The 22,124-nt window shown below is 38.3% G+C and overlaps 1 protein-coding gene across 1 annotated transcript; it reads left to right on the forward strand.

Annotated features, from left to right (window-relative positions):
- The first annotated feature begins 15,876 nt into the window (after positions 1–15,876).
- Positions 15,877–16,875, forward strand: LOC122648765 (auxin-induced protein 22B-like). The gene is made up of 3 exons (XM_043841985.1): positions 15,877–16,172; positions 16,296–16,498; positions 16,586–16,875. The coding sequence occupies exons 1-3, from the start codon at positions 15,952–15,954 to the stop codon at positions 16,759–16,761; spliced, it is 600 nt and encodes a 199-aa protein (XP_043697920.1). The 5' UTR covers positions 15,877–15,951; the 3' UTR covers positions 16,762–16,875.
- The last annotated feature ends 5,249 nt before the right edge of the window (positions 16,876–22,124 follow it).

The following is a 22,124-nucleotide window of genomic DNA, read 5'->3' on the forward strand; positions in this document are numbered from 1 at the left end:
GTGAGAGGAACTAGGGAACCGTACCGGTCAGGGAACCATAGACGATAACGACTCCCCTACCCCATGCCCGAATACATTGCCCTCGGGTGAGGTCCACCCCCTATTAGAGGGTCTTGGGGAAATGGATCGGGCAAGAAATGGAGTAGATAATTCTCTCACTTATTCTCTCTCGAATAACTAAAATGAGAGCCAAAAAAAAAATAGTCTCTCAACTTAGAGAGTACTAAGACCACAAATAATTTGGAGATTTATAAAGATGATGTGTGGGCTAGGTGTTCAACGATCAGAGGATCTTTATCTCCTCTAGTTCCCTGCCCGGCCCAATTCTCCAGTTCCTTTAACAAGGGGAGCTTAAGTGATCACCTTACCCTTATCCAAACACTCTGCCTGGGTGGGGTCACCAAGAGCCGGACAGAAAACTGGAGGAGATAATTTTCCAAAGAGATAAGAGAATGGATCAAAGTTTATTTGGACCGTACTTAAATGATTCCAAATGGAGAGATGGGGTTGGAGGGGAGGGTTATTCCCATTACCTGGCGTTCCGACGTCTGTCTTACCTTTGCAAACTGCGAAGAAATATTCGGACAATTCCCATGTTTAACGTTTACCCCATCGCATGACGTTTATCTCTCATTTTTTGGGACCATCTCTCCTAGGGCTGCAACAGGGTCGGGTTGGATTGGGCTTTATAGAACCCTAGCCCAACCCTAAGTCCCCTTAGCTTGGCCCAAGCCCGACCCGACCCTGACTCAGGGCCAGAAAAATCCAACCCTGACCCGCCCTCAGGGTCGGGCCGAGCTGACCTTGATTGGCCCTGATCATGGCGAAAGGGAAAGAAATGCATGGGCTGGAATGGGCGAGGGAGAATATTATCAATTTAACATAAAATAACACTATAATAAAAAGTATTATATCACTTATTGTCTTCATATATAATATATTATATAAAAAAATGTAGGTGACATTTAAAGTCTATAATGTATATATTATATTAATATATATTTTATAGTATAACTTAAATCAGGGTCGGGCCGGGTTGGGCCAAGCTTAGCCTGAGGCCTCAACCCTAACCTAACCCGACCCTGACTCAGGGTCAGAAATTTCCAACCCTAATCCGCCCTCAGGGCCAAATATCTCAACCCAGGCCCTGTTCGAGCTCAGGGCGGGCCAGGGCGGGTTCGGGCCGACAGGGCCAAACTTGCACCCCTAATCTCTCCAATGGGCATCGATTTGGTACAGAAGTGTCAACAATTTCAACATACACATGTCTTGTTTGGTGAAAAAATAAGTTTCAAGATATCTCTTTTAGCTTTTCTTATTTATTTTTGTTTGGACAAAAACATCTCTTTTAATTTTTTTCTTATTGGATTGAACTATTGATCTTTTCGGAAATTTATCCTCTTTTAAGTGCCGTCCACCTAACACTTGAAAGGATAAAAAGACATTATTATCCATGTTTTTACAGTTAAATCACACTTAAGAGTCTAACCGTCCACTCAACACTTGAAAGGATAAAAAAACATCATTGTCCATGTTTTTACTGATGGATTCTTAAAGTTGGTGTATTGGGCAGTGCACTGCACAAGATGAAAATTTGATATTTTCAATGTTATTTTTGTAAAGTAAAATAGTTGAAATTGTTAAGTCCCACACTCCCACATTACTTATGAAAAAAAGCAAGTGAGTATATATATTACTGGGTAGGGTATGCTAGCACCGTTGTGTCTATCAATATACAATATCATTTTACTGCACCTCATTGATGCGTTTCTTTATGACGCTTTCTCACAAAACCCTTTTCCATATTGTATAATGGGAACTATAAGGGTAGGGTTCATTGGAAAAGAGGCTTGCTATGTTCTCATGTCTCTAGGGGTTCGAGTTTGTTTTCGTGTACATGCACCAAGTCGGGCCATGTCCGATCAAGGTGAAACTTTGGTTTGTGTGAGGTTTCTTCTTGCTATAGACAAGATTTATATCTTGTTTTTCTTTTGCTTTCTCTCTAGTTTGGCCTATTGCTTATTGTTTTGAAAGTTCTCTTTGTTCAATTGTCTTAGTTGATTTAATATAACCTGAGTGTGTTGAGTAATTGAGTGCAACAACTAGTGGGAAGGCCTAAGATAATATTTCATCTTGGAGGTAAATTTGCTAGAACCCATATTGCACCAATGGAGGGACTACAATCTTTAAAAAATTGATCAATGGACGATTAAGCCCCACCAAGTGTTTATGAGTGTGACTATCTGGCCTCAGACTCGGATCTTTTTCGATGCGCCAACCCTCTAGCACGCATCCGAAGGGAGGGAGCATCCGGACATGCACCCCAAATGCCTCCAACCATCAGATGCGTGTTGGAGGGGCTAGCGTGCGGGAGAGGATTTCTTTCCATTTGGCCCATCCCTTTCGAATAATTGTTTGGATCTTACTGATCAATAATTTGATCTGAAGTCGCTCACTCAAAGGTTACCCCAAAAACTACTCACTACTAGCCCATTCGCCCTTGGGAAGATTTAAATGGTGGGGTTTTAACAAAGAAAAAAACTCAAAAGTTCCAATCTACCTCTCTCGATCAAGACCTTTCAATGGATAATGTGGGAACTATATATGAAGTTGTGGTGGATTGAGTTCCAAACTTGTCTTCACCATAAAAACTTTTTCAAGGAAAATAAGATAACAAAATCAAATCAAATACCTGACATTTTGTTAGTGAGCTAGTGGGTCTAGAATTATTTTTGTCGTGGTCATGACAATTGTGTCACAAGCTTTGTTTGGCATTGGCAAAAAAGTAGAAATAATTGAGCTTTTTTCTTTAGAATGTAACATGTATGTCTCAATTACTTTTGATCTGTATATTAGGGTTAAAAATATCCAACTGATTTGATAGATTAAACTCCCAATAATGGGGACTACCTTATCCTAGGAAGCTAGCACCTTAAAAAAAATTATATTCGTAGGAATCAAATGTCCTATTTGCAAATTTTTATCTAGACTTCTTGACTGAAAATCCTAGGAATCTAACTAATGTCCTATTTGATCTTCAACAATCTAAAGTTGAAATGTCAAATATTCTAGGGAGTTTCTTTGGTGGTGCTTTCTTCAAAATTCAAATATCTTCCATTTAGTTACTTTGTTGAATTCAAATTTTAGGAACTTATTGTATAGGGAACAACTTCACCATGATGTCAGAGTGCAATTTCTCTTACATAAGTTATTTTATTATTATCTTTTACTAGATATATATGTTGGTTTCATATGGATGATACTTTTTTCAGGACATCTATTGGTGCGGCATGTAAATTCCTCTCCATTGGCATCTTGGGGAACCCTCTCCCTATTGTATATATCATTATTGGGAGAAAGTTCTCTGTACAGGAGTGTGGCCTACGCCAACACTCCCGTGAGTCTATCTCTCTCCTCTTCATATGAAAAGATACCTTTGTCCCCTTGTTTTCAGGAGGAGAGAGATAGACACAAGGAAGTGTTGGTGTAGGCCACACTCCAGGACAGAAAACTAATTCTCATAATTATTTATTCATATAATAAGCTATAACACAACTCATTTCCTGTGGTTGAGATATGAAAACTTTATAGGGATTGTCAGAAATGACACCTCTATAGGTGTACTTAGTGATTATAACATTTATTTGTTTGCAGCTTGTCTTATTTCAAAAAGTACTTTAGATTAAGGATAGAATAGGGTTTTTAAATTTATTTAAAAAACAAACTGATTTGCTATTGACAAGGGTATTAATGTAAAATCCCTTGTGAATCTTTTTGGTTCTCTCTCATGGGCTATCTCTTTAGTGCCTCCGATGCCAATAAAAATGGTGAGCTCTTGGAAATGCACAGAAAACTGAGAATAGTAGTAGCTTGAGCTCTGCGAGCTATTACAACAACATTGATGGTAACAAAGCTAGTTGGAAGCTTTTGCCCTAGAAAACCTCGAAAGGGTATAATGATCTTTAATGGAATATAATTCAGCATGCGATGGCCAAAGATAGTGCTTTGGGTTTGGGTCATATCAGGCTTGTGAAGAACCTTGGCTGTGGAGACATTAGGAGTATGTACTTTGTGGGCTTAGACAAGGAAGGTGGGGTTTTGATGGAGACACTAGTATGATGTGGAACAAGATGACTACTTGTACTACGAACGTTACTGAAGAAGTCTGAGCAAATCTAAATGAACATGACATTCACAAAGGGAAACTTAGTGGTGGATGACAATGTTCAAATATCCATTCAGGCTAAGAAATCTAGTTTTAAGACATAACAAAGGATTAAGGATGAAGAGGATTTAAAATGGTATATATTTGTAAAAAATGAAGCGCTATTAAGAAGATTGTGGGAAAAGTAATGTCTAAGTAATATGAGGGTCTTTATAACAATTTGAGCTCAAAGGCAGGTGGAAATATATCTATAAAATAGCTAAAATTAGAAAAATAAAGAGTGGAGATTTCAATCATGTTAGATGCATTAAAAGTGAAGATGCTAAAATATTGATAAGCGAATGAGATATTAAAAAGAGATGAAAAAACTATTTCTACAACTTACTCAATGAAGACAAAACGAGTAATAGTGTTCTAGAAGGTTGCAATAACCATCAAGAAACCACAAGTCTTGGATATAAATGAAAAATTATGGGTACGCGAAGTAAAATAAGCTCTAATGAGGATGAAAATAGATAAGGCAATATGTCCAGATGGAGTTCCAATAGAGGTGTCGAAAAGCTTAGGAATCGATGGATTATCATGACTATTTAAGATGTTTAATAAGATTATGAACCCAAGAAAAATGCTAGAAGGAGAGAAATTGTGGTTCCAATTTATAAAAACAAAGGTGATATTTAAAGTTGTTGTAATAGGTAGATAGGCATAAAAGATAGGAGTCATATTATGAAATTATGGGAGAAAGTAACTGAATCTCGCCCAAGAGAAGAAACTAATATTATGGATAAACAATTTGGTTTTATGTTAGGAAGATCAACTACAAAAACTATTTATAAACTAAAGAGACTTATGGAATGATTTAAAAAAAAATGTAAGAAGGATTTCCATACATAAGGTCGTTATTGACCTAGAAAAAGCTTATGATGAGTCTTTATAGGGTTAATTTGGCAAGTATTAGAGAAGATAAGTGTTTCAAGTAAATATATGGACACAATTAAAGATATCCATAATGATGTGGTGATTAGTGTAAGACCTATAGGGGGGGCCAAGGTAGTGAGTTCCCAATTACCACTATAAGAAATGGGTGAGGCAGGATGCGCGATGTGATCAGTGATGATCACATCCATTCTCATGGGGGGCCCGATCATAAGGAAAGGGAAGGGCAAAACGGAGGAGAATTTATTTATGTCTTCTTTTATTCTTTGAGACACTATTTAGATCAGGGTCTATGACGGATCTTTATCCCCTACAATTCCCTGTCCAGTCCAGTTCCCCTAGTGCCCCTAACAAGGAGGGGGGGTTGCAATGACCATTCCACCCTTGCCCGAACACTTTGCCCGGATGGGATCCACCCCCTCTTTTTACAGGTACTAGGGACTTGGACTGGGCAGGGAATTGTAGGAGATAATTTTCCGTCTATGACCCATAAATGTATCTCGTTACAGGGAAGAGAATTGACTCTAATGAATAAGGCAAGGGTCATTACAGACCTCGGGATACTTTCAAATTTATGGGCTGGAAGGGTATTAGGCATCCAACCACAATGGGCGATGATCGGTCTCTTTTTATGTAGACTAACTCTTAGGCTAATTAGTCCTACATACTAACATCCATAATATTATTAAATGAAATAAATTGAAATGGATTCAGCAGGTATATATTATTAGTTTAGAAATATATCTTGTTGTGAAGTCAGTCAATAGAGGAGTCTTAGTGGGAATAGTCCCATACGGCGGACCAGACGAGAGTTTAACTGGAACATTTTTATGTGTAGCCACATCAATGTGAGATGGGATCAACAACATTGTGTGTGGGTACAGGAGGGTGAGAGGTATAATTATATAAAAAATAAAAAAAAAAAGATTCATGGGTTGGTCAACAAATGATGAGTCATAAGAACGATACCGAGGAATAGTATAAAAAGGTTTATTTTTCCAAAAGACAATGTTGTGAGAAACTCGTAACTTAACTTCTGAACAAATAGATAATAACATCTATATCTTTTATAATTAATGTCATATCCTACGAAATAAAAACGCAAGGAGTAGATCGAGCAAAGAGTTTGTCACGTTCATTATTACAAAGAACAAAACAAATACACCAAAAAATGATGTACTTTAAAGGTACATAGTTAGAAGCAACTCTAAATATTCGTTCAAAAAGACATAGACCATTAGTGATAGAAAAGGGAAATTGTTGATGACATAAACTGATGTAAGGTTAGCTTCTCCCCAAAACTACTTAGAAATAACAGAAGATGATAGTAATAATGCATTAGTTGTTTCATTAATGTGTCTATGTTTATGCTTAACAATACCAGTTTGTTAGGGTGTGTCAGGACAAGAAAAAATTGGGATAAAGTACTATCATTCTTAAGTAAAGCCCTGAAATCGCTTGAGATATATTCACTCCAAAATCCGACAGAAAAAATTTAGTTGTTTTGGAAAACTTAGTTTTAAGCATGATGACAAATTGTTTATAGGCACGCAAAAATTCAAAACATGAGCACAACAAATATGTTCATGTAAACCTCAAGTTATCATCCATAAAAATTATACAATAACGTAAAATACTTATAGTTTTTTTCTGAAGAAGGTCCTCATACATCGAAATGTATGAGATAAGAATAAAAGGACCGAAGAAGATATAGTATTTCTAATAAATGGCAAAGATGAATGTTTAACAAGTTGATGCCCCCACATAGTTACTCTTTTAGAGTTTGCAATCCTAAGTTTCCTAGTAGAAACTAGATATTGATGTCTAGATTGAGAAACATGAAAAAAAAAAAAAATAAATAAATAAATATTGAGATTGCCGAAGAGAGAAAGAAGAAGATAGAGCAGTGGTGGCAGCAACTTGATGTATAGCCTGAGGAATGTGTAGTGTTTGAATTTCAAAAAGACATCAAACTTTACAGTCTATCCCCACTTTCATCCCCTTTGATGGATCCTGCACAACACAACCAAAAGAAGACATCAACTTATTTTTTTTTTCTTCTTATTAGGTCAATTATGTGCCCCAATTCATATTGTAGTTGTAACAAACTTGGCTCAAATTGACCTAGCTAGTAGAAGTATGAGGTAGTCTAGGAGTGGTAGTCCATCGATATGAATATATTCTCCTTCACAGTTTGTCTCAAATATATATATGAATATATATTTGACAATGAAAATACAAAGGTGAGTTCATCCCTAAAAAAATGTAAGAGTTCTAACGCTGTAGGTTGTATGGTGGAGATAAGACTTGAAACTTGACACTTGGCTTATCTATGGAGAGAGTTTCCCATTCAATGATTTGTTTAAAGAATGTCTCATCTAGCTAACCAAAAAAAACAAAATGTGAACTCCAAGGAAACATTTCCTTAATTGAATCATGTAAGTAAGATTGAGATTTCCTTCACCATAGGGAATGATAGCATATATCCAAGAATAAAAGGGAGGGTAATTTCAACTGCGTCAATAAGGGATGAGAGTATAATTATGACCCAGAACTCCCCAATCACATGGTCATTTCTCTTGTAAGTAATTCTTTCTGAATGGATACGGTGAAGGAAAACTTCCATCTGTAAGAAGTATTTTTTCTATAAATATAATCAAGGAAAAAAGTTCTCTGTCCGGGAGTGTGGCCTACGCCAGCACTCCCATGAGTCTATCTCTCTCCTCTCCATGTGAAAAGACACTTCTGCCCTTTTATTTTAAGGAGGAGAGAAATAGACACATGAGAGTGCTGGCGTAGGCCACATTCCCATACATAAAACTACTTTCCTATAATTAAAAGGAAGTAGTTTTCTATACGGGAGTGTGGCCTACGTCACTATTCCCATGAGTCTATATCGCTCCTCCTTAAAACAAGGTGGCAGAGGTGTTTTTTCATACAAGGAGGAGAGAGATAGACTCATGGGGGAGTTGGCATAGGCCACACTCTCGGACAGAGATCTTTTTTCCATAATTAAATAAAAAAAGAACGAGTTTAGGTTCCCTCAGCAAACGGCACATAGGGCACACCAATAGGGATCAAGAAAATGATTATGAACATGGGAAGCAGAGAGATTATTATATGAGAAATAGAGGGTGCTAGCTAGTGTTGCCTACACAATCAACTCGGAAAACTTTTTGGAATAATGATGACCTGTTACTGATTTGGATCTGCCCATATCGGTCCAGGTCGAATGGATTTGCCTTTTGTTTTTCTTATAAATTTTTTTTTTTTACTTTTTTACCCTTGGACCTTATCGATGCAGTGATAGTTGATACGGGATTGACCAGGTATCGATATTGACCTCAGACCATATCAATACAGATCGACAGCCAATACCGATTCCTCAAACCATTCAGCTGAGTTAAAAGGAGGGAAGAGGACATGTTTAAAGTAATTAATTAATTTTAATTTGGGGGGAGAGGGGCGCAAGGTGCTTGATTAGGATTAACTAGTAAAGATTGGTTGAGTGGGTCCAATAGTAGAGAATCTTATAATCTGCTTAACCACACAACAATATTCGAGATGTTGGCTGAAGCAGCGACAATGGGTCCCCCGCCGCGGACCGGGCGCCACCCACAGCCCACAGTTCCATTTCTAAGTTTATTATTTAATAACACCTTTCAGAACGAGAAAGCAAAGCAAAGCAAAGAAAGATAAACAGAAAGGAACGGCTACCACTTCTTTTTTCCATCTTCATTCCCTTCTTTCTAATTTACGCGGTTTTCCTTAATTCTGTTCCTGCTTTATTATTATTTTTTAATTAAGGGCAGGCAAGTAGGCAACTGGGCAAGAAGAAGAGTTAAAAACAAGGAGATAATTTGGAATCTTCAAAATTTTTGTTTATTTAGAAGGTCAAATCAAATGACGCAAGGCATTACATCATACAGAAAGTTAAAATCTTTAAAAACCAAACCCATCACAGACTTTGATCCTACCAGTTTATTATAACGATTGGTCTGTGTCTGAGTTTGAAACCCAAATAACTTAATTTTGTTTAACGAACACAGACAAGGAAGGATCTTCCCACCTTCCAATTGGGCATGGCTAATTCGCTAAAGATTTGTGATTAATAAAAGAGATTACGTGATCGTATGACTGAGAAGAGAAGATCTCAAGAGCATGTAGGTTTGCTGTTACTGGTTCTTAGTTTACTAATGAACCTCAACTGTTTGATGAATTGTCAAGCCCAACAAGTATAATAACTCCATTCAGTTTGCTGTTCTCTTCCAAGTAAAATGTTTGAACCAATTGAGTTTGGTAGGTCAACTCAAGCTGGTCAACTAGGCCAATTCATTGAATGGATGCATGTATGCATACATGGATGGATCAAGTATGGCTTGGCCAACAGGTAGCATGGGAAGAAGGATAGAAATTATTCTCTTTATTAGAATGTGAGTATGGAGGATGGGGACATGAGACAGGGACATGGACATCCCCTTACCCTCCCGTGTGGATTGGGCCCCCCCTTAATCCACCATCACTCACCATCAACAAATTGTCCATTCTAGACACCACACGTGTACAGTGACAGCTTGCTCCATCCCTACCCTTTATGGCTTTAAATATCCCTCAGAGAGAGAGAGAGAGAGAAAGAGAGCCAATTCAAAATGAGGTTGAAGAGGCAAAGTTTAGAATCAGATTAGTTATTATCTCTCAAGTAATATATGTGTGCTGTTAAAAGAAAACTCCAAAGCACTTAAGAGATAGGGTCTTTTGTTTGTTTACTTGGGCAAGCTTAGGACTTTCAAAGAAAGAAAGAAGAAGAAGAAGAAGAATTTGTGGATGGTGTTCACAATTATCTATCTCAATTATGACTATGAGTTGTCTTCTTCAAGCACAAGGGCATCCAATGCTGAGACATTTAAGGTCACAGATGGGATTGTCTCCTTACCTAACAAAGAATTTGAAAGTAAGATACTAACAGTGAAGATACATATACAGATAACTTGTCTATGCACACTGGCTCACAGCAAGTTTGTAACTTCACTTGGTGTAATTAATTAAGCTCTCTTAAACTGGAAATAATATTACCTCTGTACTCAAAGCCAAACACAGAGTAGAGAAATGAGGCAAGAAATTAAAGGTCCTTATCAAACATTAGAGAAGAGGGCTGCTCTAGTTAGACACTTAAAATTCACATTGTGGTCCAAACTATTAAAGGGTTGGAGCGTTGGAGAAGATGATGATGATGATACTGAACATTAATGCTGGACCATTGTGTCTGTGGTCCTCTCTTGGCAGGATGAGTTGTGTTCAGAAAAGAATGCCCACGGATTTAATGGGGGGGGGGGGGGGAAAGATGTCTCATTGGCACCTAATTTGTCCCCTACTACTCTTATTGTCTTGTGATGGCCCAAGTGAAGGATATATTCATGGTGGTGCGTGTGCGTGTGCGTGTGGTTGTGAGGTGATAAACCCAACCACTGATCTAACAAAGCATGTCACATTTGTTATTGGTGAAGTCTGATTTCAACTTAATACAAGAAGTATGGTTGATTCTTCCTCAATATCGGGGGTCTTGAATTTTTTGTGAGTTGTTTTTATTGGAGCAATTTTGTACTTTTGGGGAATAGGGTTTTCTCCATATTGTACTGTGCGAAACACTATATATAGAGGTTGAGGGTTTGTAATTTATTATCTGAATAGTGAAAGCTCATCTTATCACTCTGCCGTGGACATAGCCCACTTTCGGTGAACCATGTAAATCTGTGTTTTGTGCATGTGATCTTCTTTTTCGTTTTTCTTTTGCAAATCGTTGTTCTGTTGCATTGTTAATTCCTAACAACATTGTCATTTATGATTGATTGGAGTCGAATAGAATCGACTGTAGAAAAATGAGAACCTAAAATGATGCACAAAGAATGAAAATCGCAAACAAATTAAAAAAATCACACAATGCACACAATGATACCTGTGATTTGGCAAGATTTCTTATGGCCACGATGAGATGAGATCTGTTCATCTGCTTCACTATCAATGGAGAATAGGGTTATAGCCACTTGTCCTCACACCTCTCTTAGATACACTCTCTATAAATTTATACTGAAACCCTATACAAGAAATTAAATGAAATACACATATAGTCTTAAAAAAATTTCTAAGGGGCTACCGTAGTAAAACCCCACACGGACCTGCCACTAACAAAGATTAACATACAAGGTGGGCCAATTCCTCTAGGCCTCGAGGCCTTCCAACGACCTCTTAACAGCTATTCGGAATTACCCCACTTATGCAAGTGACAGAACACAGGACATTAAACCCCAACATCGGCCTGAACCCTAGAAATCAAATACGAATCAGCCCCCAATTCCGATTCCGATTCTTCAAACCATGTTTCAGACTACTAATCGATGAACCCCACACATGCCACGCCAGTCTGATCACTCTACAATCCAACCAATATTCTTCCAAAGGCTAGCTATCCTGTTTCTGACTAGCAATTCTACTTACCATGCCAGAACTAAACAAATCAAAGAGACTAAACTCACTGAAACACCAGAAATTCAATACAAGTTGAACAAGTCTGTCTCTTGTAGGGTCAATTGATGTTCCAAATAGACCCACATTTGTGTGATAAGCCTCAATGTTCTTGAAAAAAAATGCTTTATCATGTCGCATCTACATTTTCTCTTGTCTCAATCCAAAGCACTGCACAGCTATAGAGTTAATGTTCAGGCCACCTTCAACTTTAATGGAATTGTTTTCAATCTCACCCTATCCTACAACTTGAAAATGAAAATTAGAGATATAGCCATTAATGTCTACTGTGTTAGCTCAGCCATTGTGTTGATCAACTTAAGATATCTATCAGGTACACGTTGCATTATTAATAGACACATCTGATGAGTGGCTTCCAGTGGATTAAGCAATTAATGTGCATGGAGAATCTATTATGAAACTTGGGTATATCCTAGAGAATCTGAACCAAATAATGTACTACAATGTTGTGGTGTTTCTAGAACAGTCATGACCACTTCTACTACAACAATCAACTTTATAGATGTTTGGAGAAAGTGGTAAGGCTGAGTTGTGTCACTGGTCACTCTTTTTAAGATCGTAGACGTTAGACGTTCTCTACAATGCAATTAATATCGGTAATGTGAATCAACCTCCAATATGAAACAGTCACAATAAGCTTTTTTTAGTAGTTGTTGCACATATTTACTGGGCAACGTCAAGACACACTCAGGTTGTGCTCAATTAACCAAGACAATAGAACAAGAATACTTTCTCAAAACAGTAAAATTGGAGGCAACAACTGAGTAGGAGTATGAAAGAGTATGTGAAAAAGAAAGAGAGGGTTTAGAACACTTGGAATTATCTTCTAGAGTTCCTAGAATGTCCTCTAATTATAGAGGAGAGCTGCCCCTTGGACACATCTGTCCAAAGGAGCCCAAAAGATGTATCTCTCAAAGAGAGAAGACACAAAAACTAACTATTACCGGCATCCAATGAATTATGGAGGGTACTCAATTAAGAATTATTGGCGCCGATGACGCCAAAAAAATATTACGTTCAATGTCAGACAGAGAGTAGTATATGTTGGTACGGTTCCTGATAAACCTCGACCTTGAGCACTCTCTGGTTGATATCTAATGGTAAACCACTGACGTCAGATGGAATTTTTTTATGTCAACCAAAAGAAAATCAGAACCAAGTCTAGTTAGGAGCAAAAAGAAGCTTTACACAACCAAGGTCTCGCCTAGCCTCACCACAGCTAGGCACATCTTGACAGAGTGTGAAAACAAACCCCAAAGACAAAAGAGGAGATGGAATCTTCTCTTCAAAGAATCATATCCTTAGGGTCTCTATGACAATGTTTCTGTTTCAAAATTTTGTTTCTGAGTCAGAAACAGTTTTTTGTGTGTCTGTGATTGTGGAGTAAATTAGTATCAACAAATGTTGTATGGTAAAACTAGAAAAAAAATTGTTTCTACCACTAGAAAAAAGACAGAAACATGTATGAATTGCATATTAAGAGAAGAATTTCTTCTATTTTGTGATGGTGGAGGTGGAGGTTGTGGCGGTGGTAGTGTGGTGGTGGAGTTGGTGGGGGATCTGGTGAAGGTGGTGGTGGCGGCGGTGGTGGAGTTGGTGGTGCTGGTATAGGTGTGGCGGCGACGACGAAGGTGGCAGTGTGGTGATTCATGACATACTATCGAGTCTATATCGTGCACATTTTTGCTTTCAATTTATGTTTCTATTTTTTTCTTAACTTCTCTTTTGTGTTTCTCAAATCTATGTGAGGAACCATTTCTATTATCCGGTTCATTTAAAAAAAAACACACAAAAACAAATCGAACAACACATACATGATCTATTTCATTTTTACCCCCAAAAAGAATTTTTTGGAAGGTTACTATACAAACCCTTATAGTTTTCACAATAAGAATTACACATTCTTCTCTTTCTTAAACAATGTGAGACAATATTTTTCATACCTTTTGTTTTACAAAAAAGCAACAATGGAGAGGTCATGGATTCAGATTTCAGACTTCGCGGGAGATGAAGGACAAAGTTTTCCTCCACTCATAGAGGAGGGTTTACCCACCACCCTTGGGTTAACGAACCCCTATAGGGTTTTGATATTCTCCCCCAAAATACCCTGGTGATACCCTCTCCTGAGTCCTACCCATCCGACACCCACGGTGAATGGGAATATCATTCATTGTGGGTGGAGAAAAACTCGATGGATAGGCAAATAACGAAAAACTTTTGAAAAAACATAGAGGTATTTTAAAACTTTATTTATAACGGATACCGCAATTACTTATTAGGATGGGAAGTAAAAATCCTCTTTTATGTGAAATCAAGAAGCATAGTGAGATTCTTTCTTTCTTTACCAAACGAATTCTTTTAGCATAATAAAAGAGGAAAGTTAGAGACAATATAATATAAAAAGATGTATTCTTAAAGGGTGCTGGTCTGGTATTATTTTCTTTTTCTCTCTCTCTCTCTCCATCAAAAGCACTCAATTACTCCACCGGTCCACCCTATATATTATAAGAGAAAGGAAGATGTTGGGTTGGATGCAAAAAAGAAGAATTAGAAAGAGTAGGTATGCTTGCCAAAGTTTCAGCAGGAAATCATTACCCAACTCTAAAAATTTTTCATTAAAGAAACCTTAGAAATTTAAAGAAACGAGTAGTTAGGTTACCCACATTAAGAAAATGGAAATTAGGGTTTAGGTTTAGGGTTTCTTTCTTTTTGCCTAATGTGCTAGTGCATTCATGTCTCTCTCCTTCCTCTCTCCTATGAAATGACATATCTATCTCTTATTATGGTAGGAAAGAGAGAACATTTTGGCACCGTGGTATTCCCCATTCTGAATTTCTAATTTAGGGATCACATTCCCTTTGTTGGTACCTCGCAAATTAACACATTTTTTCTCTTTTTGGTATATGAAAGTATATTTGACTCCCAATCTAAGGCTGTAAAAATTGAGACTCGACATGTTCAGCTGATCGAAATTGACTGGAAAAAACTAAAATTGAATTGGTATGATTTTGATTGTTAGAAATTGAAACCGATTGGACTGACCGACAGACTCCAACCATTTGGACCAAGACAAGGAAAATTGGATCTGCATTGCATTTCCCTCTAATAGACCACTAAAATGGACCGATAGTGGCCCAAAACCGACCAAACTGATAGTTATCGGTTTCTAATTGGAAACAACTGAAGACAATTCTAACCCCATTCCGAGTCCTATCTACTTGACCAATTTGATCTGATTTTTCAAAACCCTATCTCTTGCAGCTGTTACATAATACGAGGGGGAGTTGGACTCACATTCATGTACGTGAACGTATGAAAACCGTTGTGCGCTGTTCAAATAGAATCCACTTCATATGGATCCCATAGAATGAATTCCATCTAAACGACTTTGAGTTATTCTCGTAAAGTGATCCTAACCCCCACCAACAAGGTTTTTACTTTCTTACGCACAAAGACTTCCGAGTCTGAGTCTCCTTCGTCGCTATCTCAAAGTTCCCCAAAACCAAAACATGACAGCGTTGATACTGTGATGTAAACACCAGCGAAGAAAAAGCGTATTCATTATTCTCCGCTCCACTCAAGTTTGTAGGCCCTCTTGAACGGACGAAAGTACCCTCATAAATCGAATTTAATTACGCTAATATACATGATGAACACGACCGTTTACTGAAATACCCTTGACACAAACGCAGCGAAAAGGGAAAAGAAAGGTTGACAATGTTAAATGGTTTACATTCGCATGGCATCCATACATGCCATGTGTCACCTAATCATCCACTCCCGTTTAGTCGCTTACTGCTAGTTTTCAACTTTCCCACCATTGACTCATTCCCACATGTTGTGATATGGTCATATGGCCATGCCATCCCCATTCACATGGGGATCAGACCTAATGATCCAACGCTCCTGATTTACCTCCGCATCAAATCGTATCAACGCCATCCAATCAAGAAAGGTCATACAAGTCTGACTAGTCTTCCATATGGGCGGCTGAGCTTGTCCGGAGCTTGTCCCCTACCCACTGTGACAAACTTCTCAAAGGTGCTGCTCATGTGACCGACAGCTTAGCTGTCTCTGTCCCGAATTCATGAATTGCCCACACTTTGTCTCTCTCTCTCTCTCTCTCTCCTTCGGCCTTTCTTCTATATTATATCTATTCAACCTCTGCTCTTCCAATCCATCCATTCTCACATCTGCAAGCTAAACCTAACCAGAAGATAACAAGAAGAAGAAGACGACTCACGAAATCGCCGGTATCTGATCGGAGATTCTTGGTTGCCAAGGCTTGATCATAGAAAGTTAAGAAAGAAATGGAAAGCACAGTGACATACGAGAGCGATCTCAACCTCAAGGCGACGGAGCTGAGATTAGGGTTGCCGGGGACGGATGACTCTGAGAAAGATAAGCTCATGGCTCCTGCTGCAGTCAGGATCAATAAGAGACCGTTGTCTGGGTCTACTGATGAGTCCAAGAGCGCTTCCTGCGCTTCTGATGCAAGAGATGGTGACCGGGAAACCGCGCCGGCGGCCAAGTAAGTCAAGAAACTAAACTCCCTGGATCTAATATCTAACTTCTCTATAGATTTGATTTCTGGTTTTGTATGTCTGGAGGTTTGAGTACTGATTTGGCTGTGAATGATTTGGAATGATTATAGGGCACAAGTAGTTGGATGGCCGCCAATTCGATCTTACAGGAAGAATAGCTTTCAACCTAAGAAAACTGAGGCCGAAGCATCTGGAATCTATGTTAAAGTGAGCATGGATGGAGCTCCTTATCTCAGAAAGATTGATCTCAAGCTCTACGAAGGTTATCCTAAGCTCCTCAAGGCCTTGGAGGATATGTTCAAGTTCACCATAGGTAAGCATCGTTATTGATGTTCCGTTCGTTTTGATGCTTTGTTTTAATGATCATATGAGACTTATGAGTTCTGTTTTGGTTTTGCAGGTGAATATTCAGAGAGGGAAGGATACAATGATTCAGAGTATGTACCTACTTATGAAGACAAAGATGGTGACTGGATGTTGGTTGGAGATGTTCCATGGGATATGTTTATCTCTTCTTGCAAAAGACTCAGAATCATGAAAGGATCAGAGGCTAAAGGCTTGGGTTCTTGTGCATAAAAGCCTAGAGCTTGCTTGGCAAAAACAACCCACAAGATATATAGGGAGAAGAGAAGACCTGTTCATCTCATATCAACACAAACAGATCTTTCTGCTTGGGTTCTCCAAGACTACAGGATCGAGTTGGATCTTTCTCAATAGAGCGACTTCTGAAATTATAGATTTGATAGGTGCAAAGAGGAAAAAAAAAAACAGGAAAACGAGAAGAAAAAAAATTTACTTTGTCAAGTTACATCTTTTTTTGTTAATTTTTCATATTTTGACAGGTCCATGGCTCATTTTGATCCTTTTTGTGATGTTCTTGTCTTGTAAACTGTAATAATTCCCCCATTAAAAGCAGAACTGTATGTAGAGATAGAGATGTTTGCTTCCTTTGCAATTGTATAAAGCAACACAACATTTATATGTTTCTCCCTAGTTTTGGTTATTGTATTTTATTTTAAAGAAAATTTGAAGAAAATAAAAGACAATACATGTGGGATATTATGCCTTCATTTGATCATATTGTCAGGTTTGTTTTATTTGAGCACATATGATCTCTCTCCCTGACCTGATAAATTGATCTCTGGTCTTTTGATGCATTAAAATATGGTAATGATCTTACAAGTTGGTATGGTTCAAGATGATTCCATGATGAAGCAATCGAAACTTAATTGGTTGATCTAACTCCATTACTGCATCCGTGCATCACACAAGCAGTAGAAAATCATGGGATCTTATCTCACTTTGAGAATTAACAGTTCACATTTCACTGCAGAATAACTTATGATTTAGAGCAATATTCTTCACTCCATCACTTCATTTACTTGGGGTTTGGAGTTCTCCCTGTTTTTTAAGACCACATCTAGCCACTGGTTTAGAGCATTAAAATTCTCTCTATTTTAAGAACTAATAACATTAAAAGTAATGCTAAATATCACTATTTTGGTAGGAATTTTAATTCTTTTTCAGTCATGGCTGGCTTTGTATTGGAAACTGATAAGGGTAGCTATATTGCATGTTTTAATGTCTGGGTCAGTAAAATATGAAGAAACATTTGATGAAAAGATCTAAAAAATCAGTTCCGTCGACCTTTCTGCCATTTTCTTCCCACAAGAGTGTTGAAACTCATGCTTGTAGGCAAGATGGGGAAGATGTTTCCGGTGAAAGCTTCTGCTGATCAAAAGATCTGAGAGTTGTTTAACCTTTAAGAAAGAGACTGGAGTGAATCTTGAAACGAGTTGTTTAACCCTCAAGTCATTTTCTCAGAAAAAGACTAGAATGAATGTTGAAGAAGCACTACCAGACAAGCTATACGTGATGCATGCCATGTTTAGAGAGAGCTTTGTCAGTCAACGATCTGAAATCACAGCCTGTCGGCCTCCAGCGTTTGGTTATAACCACTAAGCACCCTTAGGTTTAAAACAAGCATTTACTTTTGGTTTTGTATGGAGGGTCTCACTTTGCAGAAAAGCTTCTAACCAGGTTTACTTGTAAAAATGCACTGGGGTTACTAGCAAGGCTGAAACATAATATTGTTGCTTCAAGACTATCAATGGTCATTATTCAACTTTAAACCATTAAATGTCACCCAATTCAGGACAGCTTCATGCTCAAAAGAATTCGGTTTTAGAGTGAGCTGGAGCTTAAAAGTCACAGTTCTGCTAGCATTAAGGGTGCCATCATATCAAGGATCAATTTTTTTTTGTTTTTTTGAACTAACTTAACAAGGATATAAACTACACAAAGCTACAATTCTTCTGAAGCCTGGTTTCCTTTAAATCCGCAATACCTATTCACCCAAAAGTTGTTAATGAGGAGAAAAATGGCCAAAGTGTGGTTTTAGGATAAGTTTCCGAAAATAATTGAATAACTTGTATTTAGCTCTGCATAAATTCAATAACATGGCCTAAGTAACCACATTAAGATAAAATGCACCATGTCTTGTAGCTCAATATGAGATGTTTGTAGTGTTCAGGCTCAAATCGAAAGGTGGACATGAAAGAAATGCAAGAAAGGTCTGACCATATTTTTTTTGCCCTTTTATTTACTTATTTGCCGTCCAAGATGGGATCAAGCTATGAAATCAATGTAGTTAAACTTGGGTATCTACTACTCACAATATCATCATTCAAAATATACAAAACGTTACAGCTTACAAAGAATAAACCAGCTGTCTAGAACCTGCAAGTGCCCCCAGTAAATTGTGGGACTTCCGTTGATTCCTTCAAGCAAGCTTCAGAATTCCGGCCTCCTTTATCACCGATGAACAAGAATGACAAGTAAACAAAATCTTCTCATCTATTTCACTAGCATTGCCTTCATATTTTAGGAAAAGAATGATTAGAAGCGAGGGTTACATTGTTTCACTGCTCATGTGGCACTTCAGTGGCGCAACTCCCACTTGATGAAGCCCTAACTGCCATATAGATGGGATTGGTGAATAAAAATTTGGATAATATTGAATCACATAAACATCAGTTTTCTCTCCCTGAGCATTTTTTATCACCCATCCTCCATAACATCATAGAAAGGGATGATAGAAGGCAATGGAGCTGTAGGAGACAGTAGTACTTTCTGTTGGGAAGAGATGCGGAATAACCTTCTCGCTTATGTGAATCAAAGAAGCAAATAAATGAAAAATAGAAACCAAACAAGCAACCACAAACCAAAAAAACACAAGATTTAACATGGAAAACCCTTCAATGTGAAGAGAAAAACCACGGGACAACTCCAAAAATAATCCACTAAATCAAATAAAGGATTACAATGATTCACTTCTCAAGTTTATGCCCAAACTTGAGATCCACCACAATATTGAGAAAAGAAATCACAAGCACTTGGAAAGATTACAAGGTTACCTCACACTTTAAAGGAAAAACTACCAAATCACCTCTAAAAGCCACCAACAATTTCTCCTAAAGCTTAGAGAACCCAATCGAGAAAGCAAGCTGCAACTTCGGTTACCCTGCTAAACAAGAGCATGAGATGTAGCAAAAAACGGTCTCAAGAATGACCCAAATGTGAGAGTTAAACCTCCACAAAAATTCTGCAATTCTTCTTCTCCAAGAGCTCCAAGAACAAAAACCTCTTTTTTGTCTTCTTCTTCTCAAAAAGGTGAAAAACAACTTTTTCTCTCCTTAGAAAAAGTCCACTCATTCTCTCGCTTCCTTTTTCTTGCAAAGAAAGAAACCTCTCATCTCATTTTACGTAGGAGACCTTTCAAATTCAAAAAACCACTAAGAATGAGAAGGTGGATGCCAACTCACATTTGGCGGGTTTTGACCCAACTTGGTCCAAGCACCCAAAAAGCTCCACATGGGGCTGGACCAATATAGCCCAACACCCAACAAACTCCCCTTCCAATCCCATGAGGAGGACTCCCCCATACTGCAGGCTTACATGGAATCCATGCCTGCCAAATTCCTGCATAGTTCATGTTTCTCCTTTGGCACTGTCTTGGTCATCATATTTGATGGATTCCTATCAGTATGGATTTTATTGATCTTCATCAAACCATTTTCAAGGACATCTCTAATCCAATGATACCAGACATCAATGTGCTTGGTCCTAGAGTGGAATGTAGCATTCTTGCTCAAATCAATGACATTTTGACTGTCACACCTAACAACATACTCCTTTTGTTCCAAACCCAACTCCATAAGAAAACGTTTTAACCATAGCATCTCTTTACAAGCTTCTGTAACAGCAATGTATTCTGCCTCTGTAGTTGATAGAGCAACACACTTTTGCAATTTAGATTGCCAAGAGATGGCTCCCCCTGCAAAAGTAAACAAATAACCTGAAGTAGACTTCCTTCTGTCAATATCTCCTGCCATATCTGAATCTGTATAGCCTTCCACCATGGATGATGAATTTTCAAAGCATAAACAAATTTTAGATGTGCCCCTTAGATACCTTAGAATCCATTTTACAGTTTCCCAATGTTGCTTACCTGGATTTGCTAAGTACCTACTAACAACACCAGTGGCATGTGTTATGTCGGGCCTTGTACATACCATAGCATACATCAAACTCCCTACAGCTGAAGCGTAGGGGATCTTCTCCATTTCCTTCTTTTCTTCATTGCTAGTTGGAGACAACTTAGCACTCAACTTGAAATGACTAGCTAATGGTGTACTCACGGGCTTTGCATTCTTCATGTTGGATCTTGTAAGTACTTTCTCAATGTACTTTTCTTGTGATAACCATAACTTCTTATTCTTCCTATCACGCTTGATTGTCATGCCCAAAATTTGTTTTGCTACCCCAAGGTCCTTCATGTCAAAGACCTTGTTTAAATCTTTCTTCAACTTGTCAATTAAGTTAGCATCTTGACCAACAATGAACATATCATCAACATACAACAAGAGAATAATAAAGAAAGAATCTGAATATTTTCTGAGGTAAACACAATGGTCAGCAATGGTTCTAGTAAAACCATTACTCATCATAAATGAATCAAATTTAATGTACCATTGTCGTGGTGCTTGCTTCAAACCATACAAGCTCTTCTTCAACTTGCATACCATGTGCTCCTTGCCCTTCACAAGGAACCCTTCCGGCTGCTCCATGTAAATTTATTCCTTTAAATCTCCATGCAAGAAAGCAGTTTTCACATCCAACTGCTCAATCCCTAAGTCTTGACAAGCGGCTAGACCAAGCATAGTACGAATAGAAGTCATCTTCACCACAGGAGAAAAAATCTCATCAAAATCAATACTTTTTTTCTGCCCAAATCCTTTAACAACTAGCCTTGCCTTGTACCTCATTTTCTTTTTGTCATCTTCATTTTTCAGCTTGAAAACCCACTTGTTCTTCAAAGCCTTTCGCCCTTTTGGTAGTTCAACCAACTCATAGGTCTTATTCTTATGCAAAGAATCAAGCTCTTCTTGCATAGCTTTCTTCCATTCAACCTTGTGTTGATGAACCATGGTGTTGCATCAAGAAATCGTCGAGCGGTCCTACGAGTACCGTCACCTGCAAGTGGACCAAGGGGTCAACAGAGAGAACTAGTGTGGTTCCGGCCTAGGGCTCTCCGATGCCAAAGTTAGATCTCCTGGCGCAAATAGATGAATAGTGATTATTCAATATGAGTTTAGATGTCCCTGATGGGGTTGCGTACCTTGCCTTTTATAGTAGCGTATGGCGGTGTGGAGAGTCCCAGTTTGATGGCGATTATCCCGTTGAGTGGATAGAGGCCCTGGGTAACGGGGCTCTATCCTGATTGGCCATCTCCCCGTGGGAGGGAGTGTCCTGGTGGCATCAGGATCCTTGGTGGATAGATACCCGCCTGTGGTGATAACGTCCTTGGTGCTTGAATCCGTCTGGGTGACGTGACCTCTAAGCGGCGGTCCAGAGTCCTGGTGGTGACATGAGTCTTA

Source organism: Telopea speciosissima, chromosome 1 (assembly GCF_018873765.1).
Source record: "Telopea speciosissima isolate NSW1024214 ecotype Mountain lineage chromosome 1, Tspe_v1, whole genome shotgun sequence".
In the NCBI taxonomy this organism is placed as follows: domain Eukaryota; kingdom Viridiplantae; phylum Streptophyta; class Magnoliopsida; order Proteales; family Proteaceae; genus Telopea; species Telopea speciosissima.

What these genes read in the sequence shown, in the direction of transcription:
- LOC122648765 (XM_043841985.1), top strand. Translation starts at nt 15,952, where the DNA reads ATGGAAAGCACAGTGACATACGAGAGCGATCTCAACCTCAAGGCGACG. An exon ending in GAAACCGCGCCGGCGGCCAA is followed by an intron (nt 16,173 to 16,295) that starts GTAAGTCAAGAA and finishes GAATGATTATAG; the next exon opens with GGCACAAGTAGTTGGATGGC. An exon ending in TATGTTCAAGTTCACCATAG is followed by an intron (nt 16,499 to 16,585) that starts GTAAGCATCGTT and finishes TTGGTTTTGCAG; the next exon opens with GTGAATATTCAGAGAGGGAA.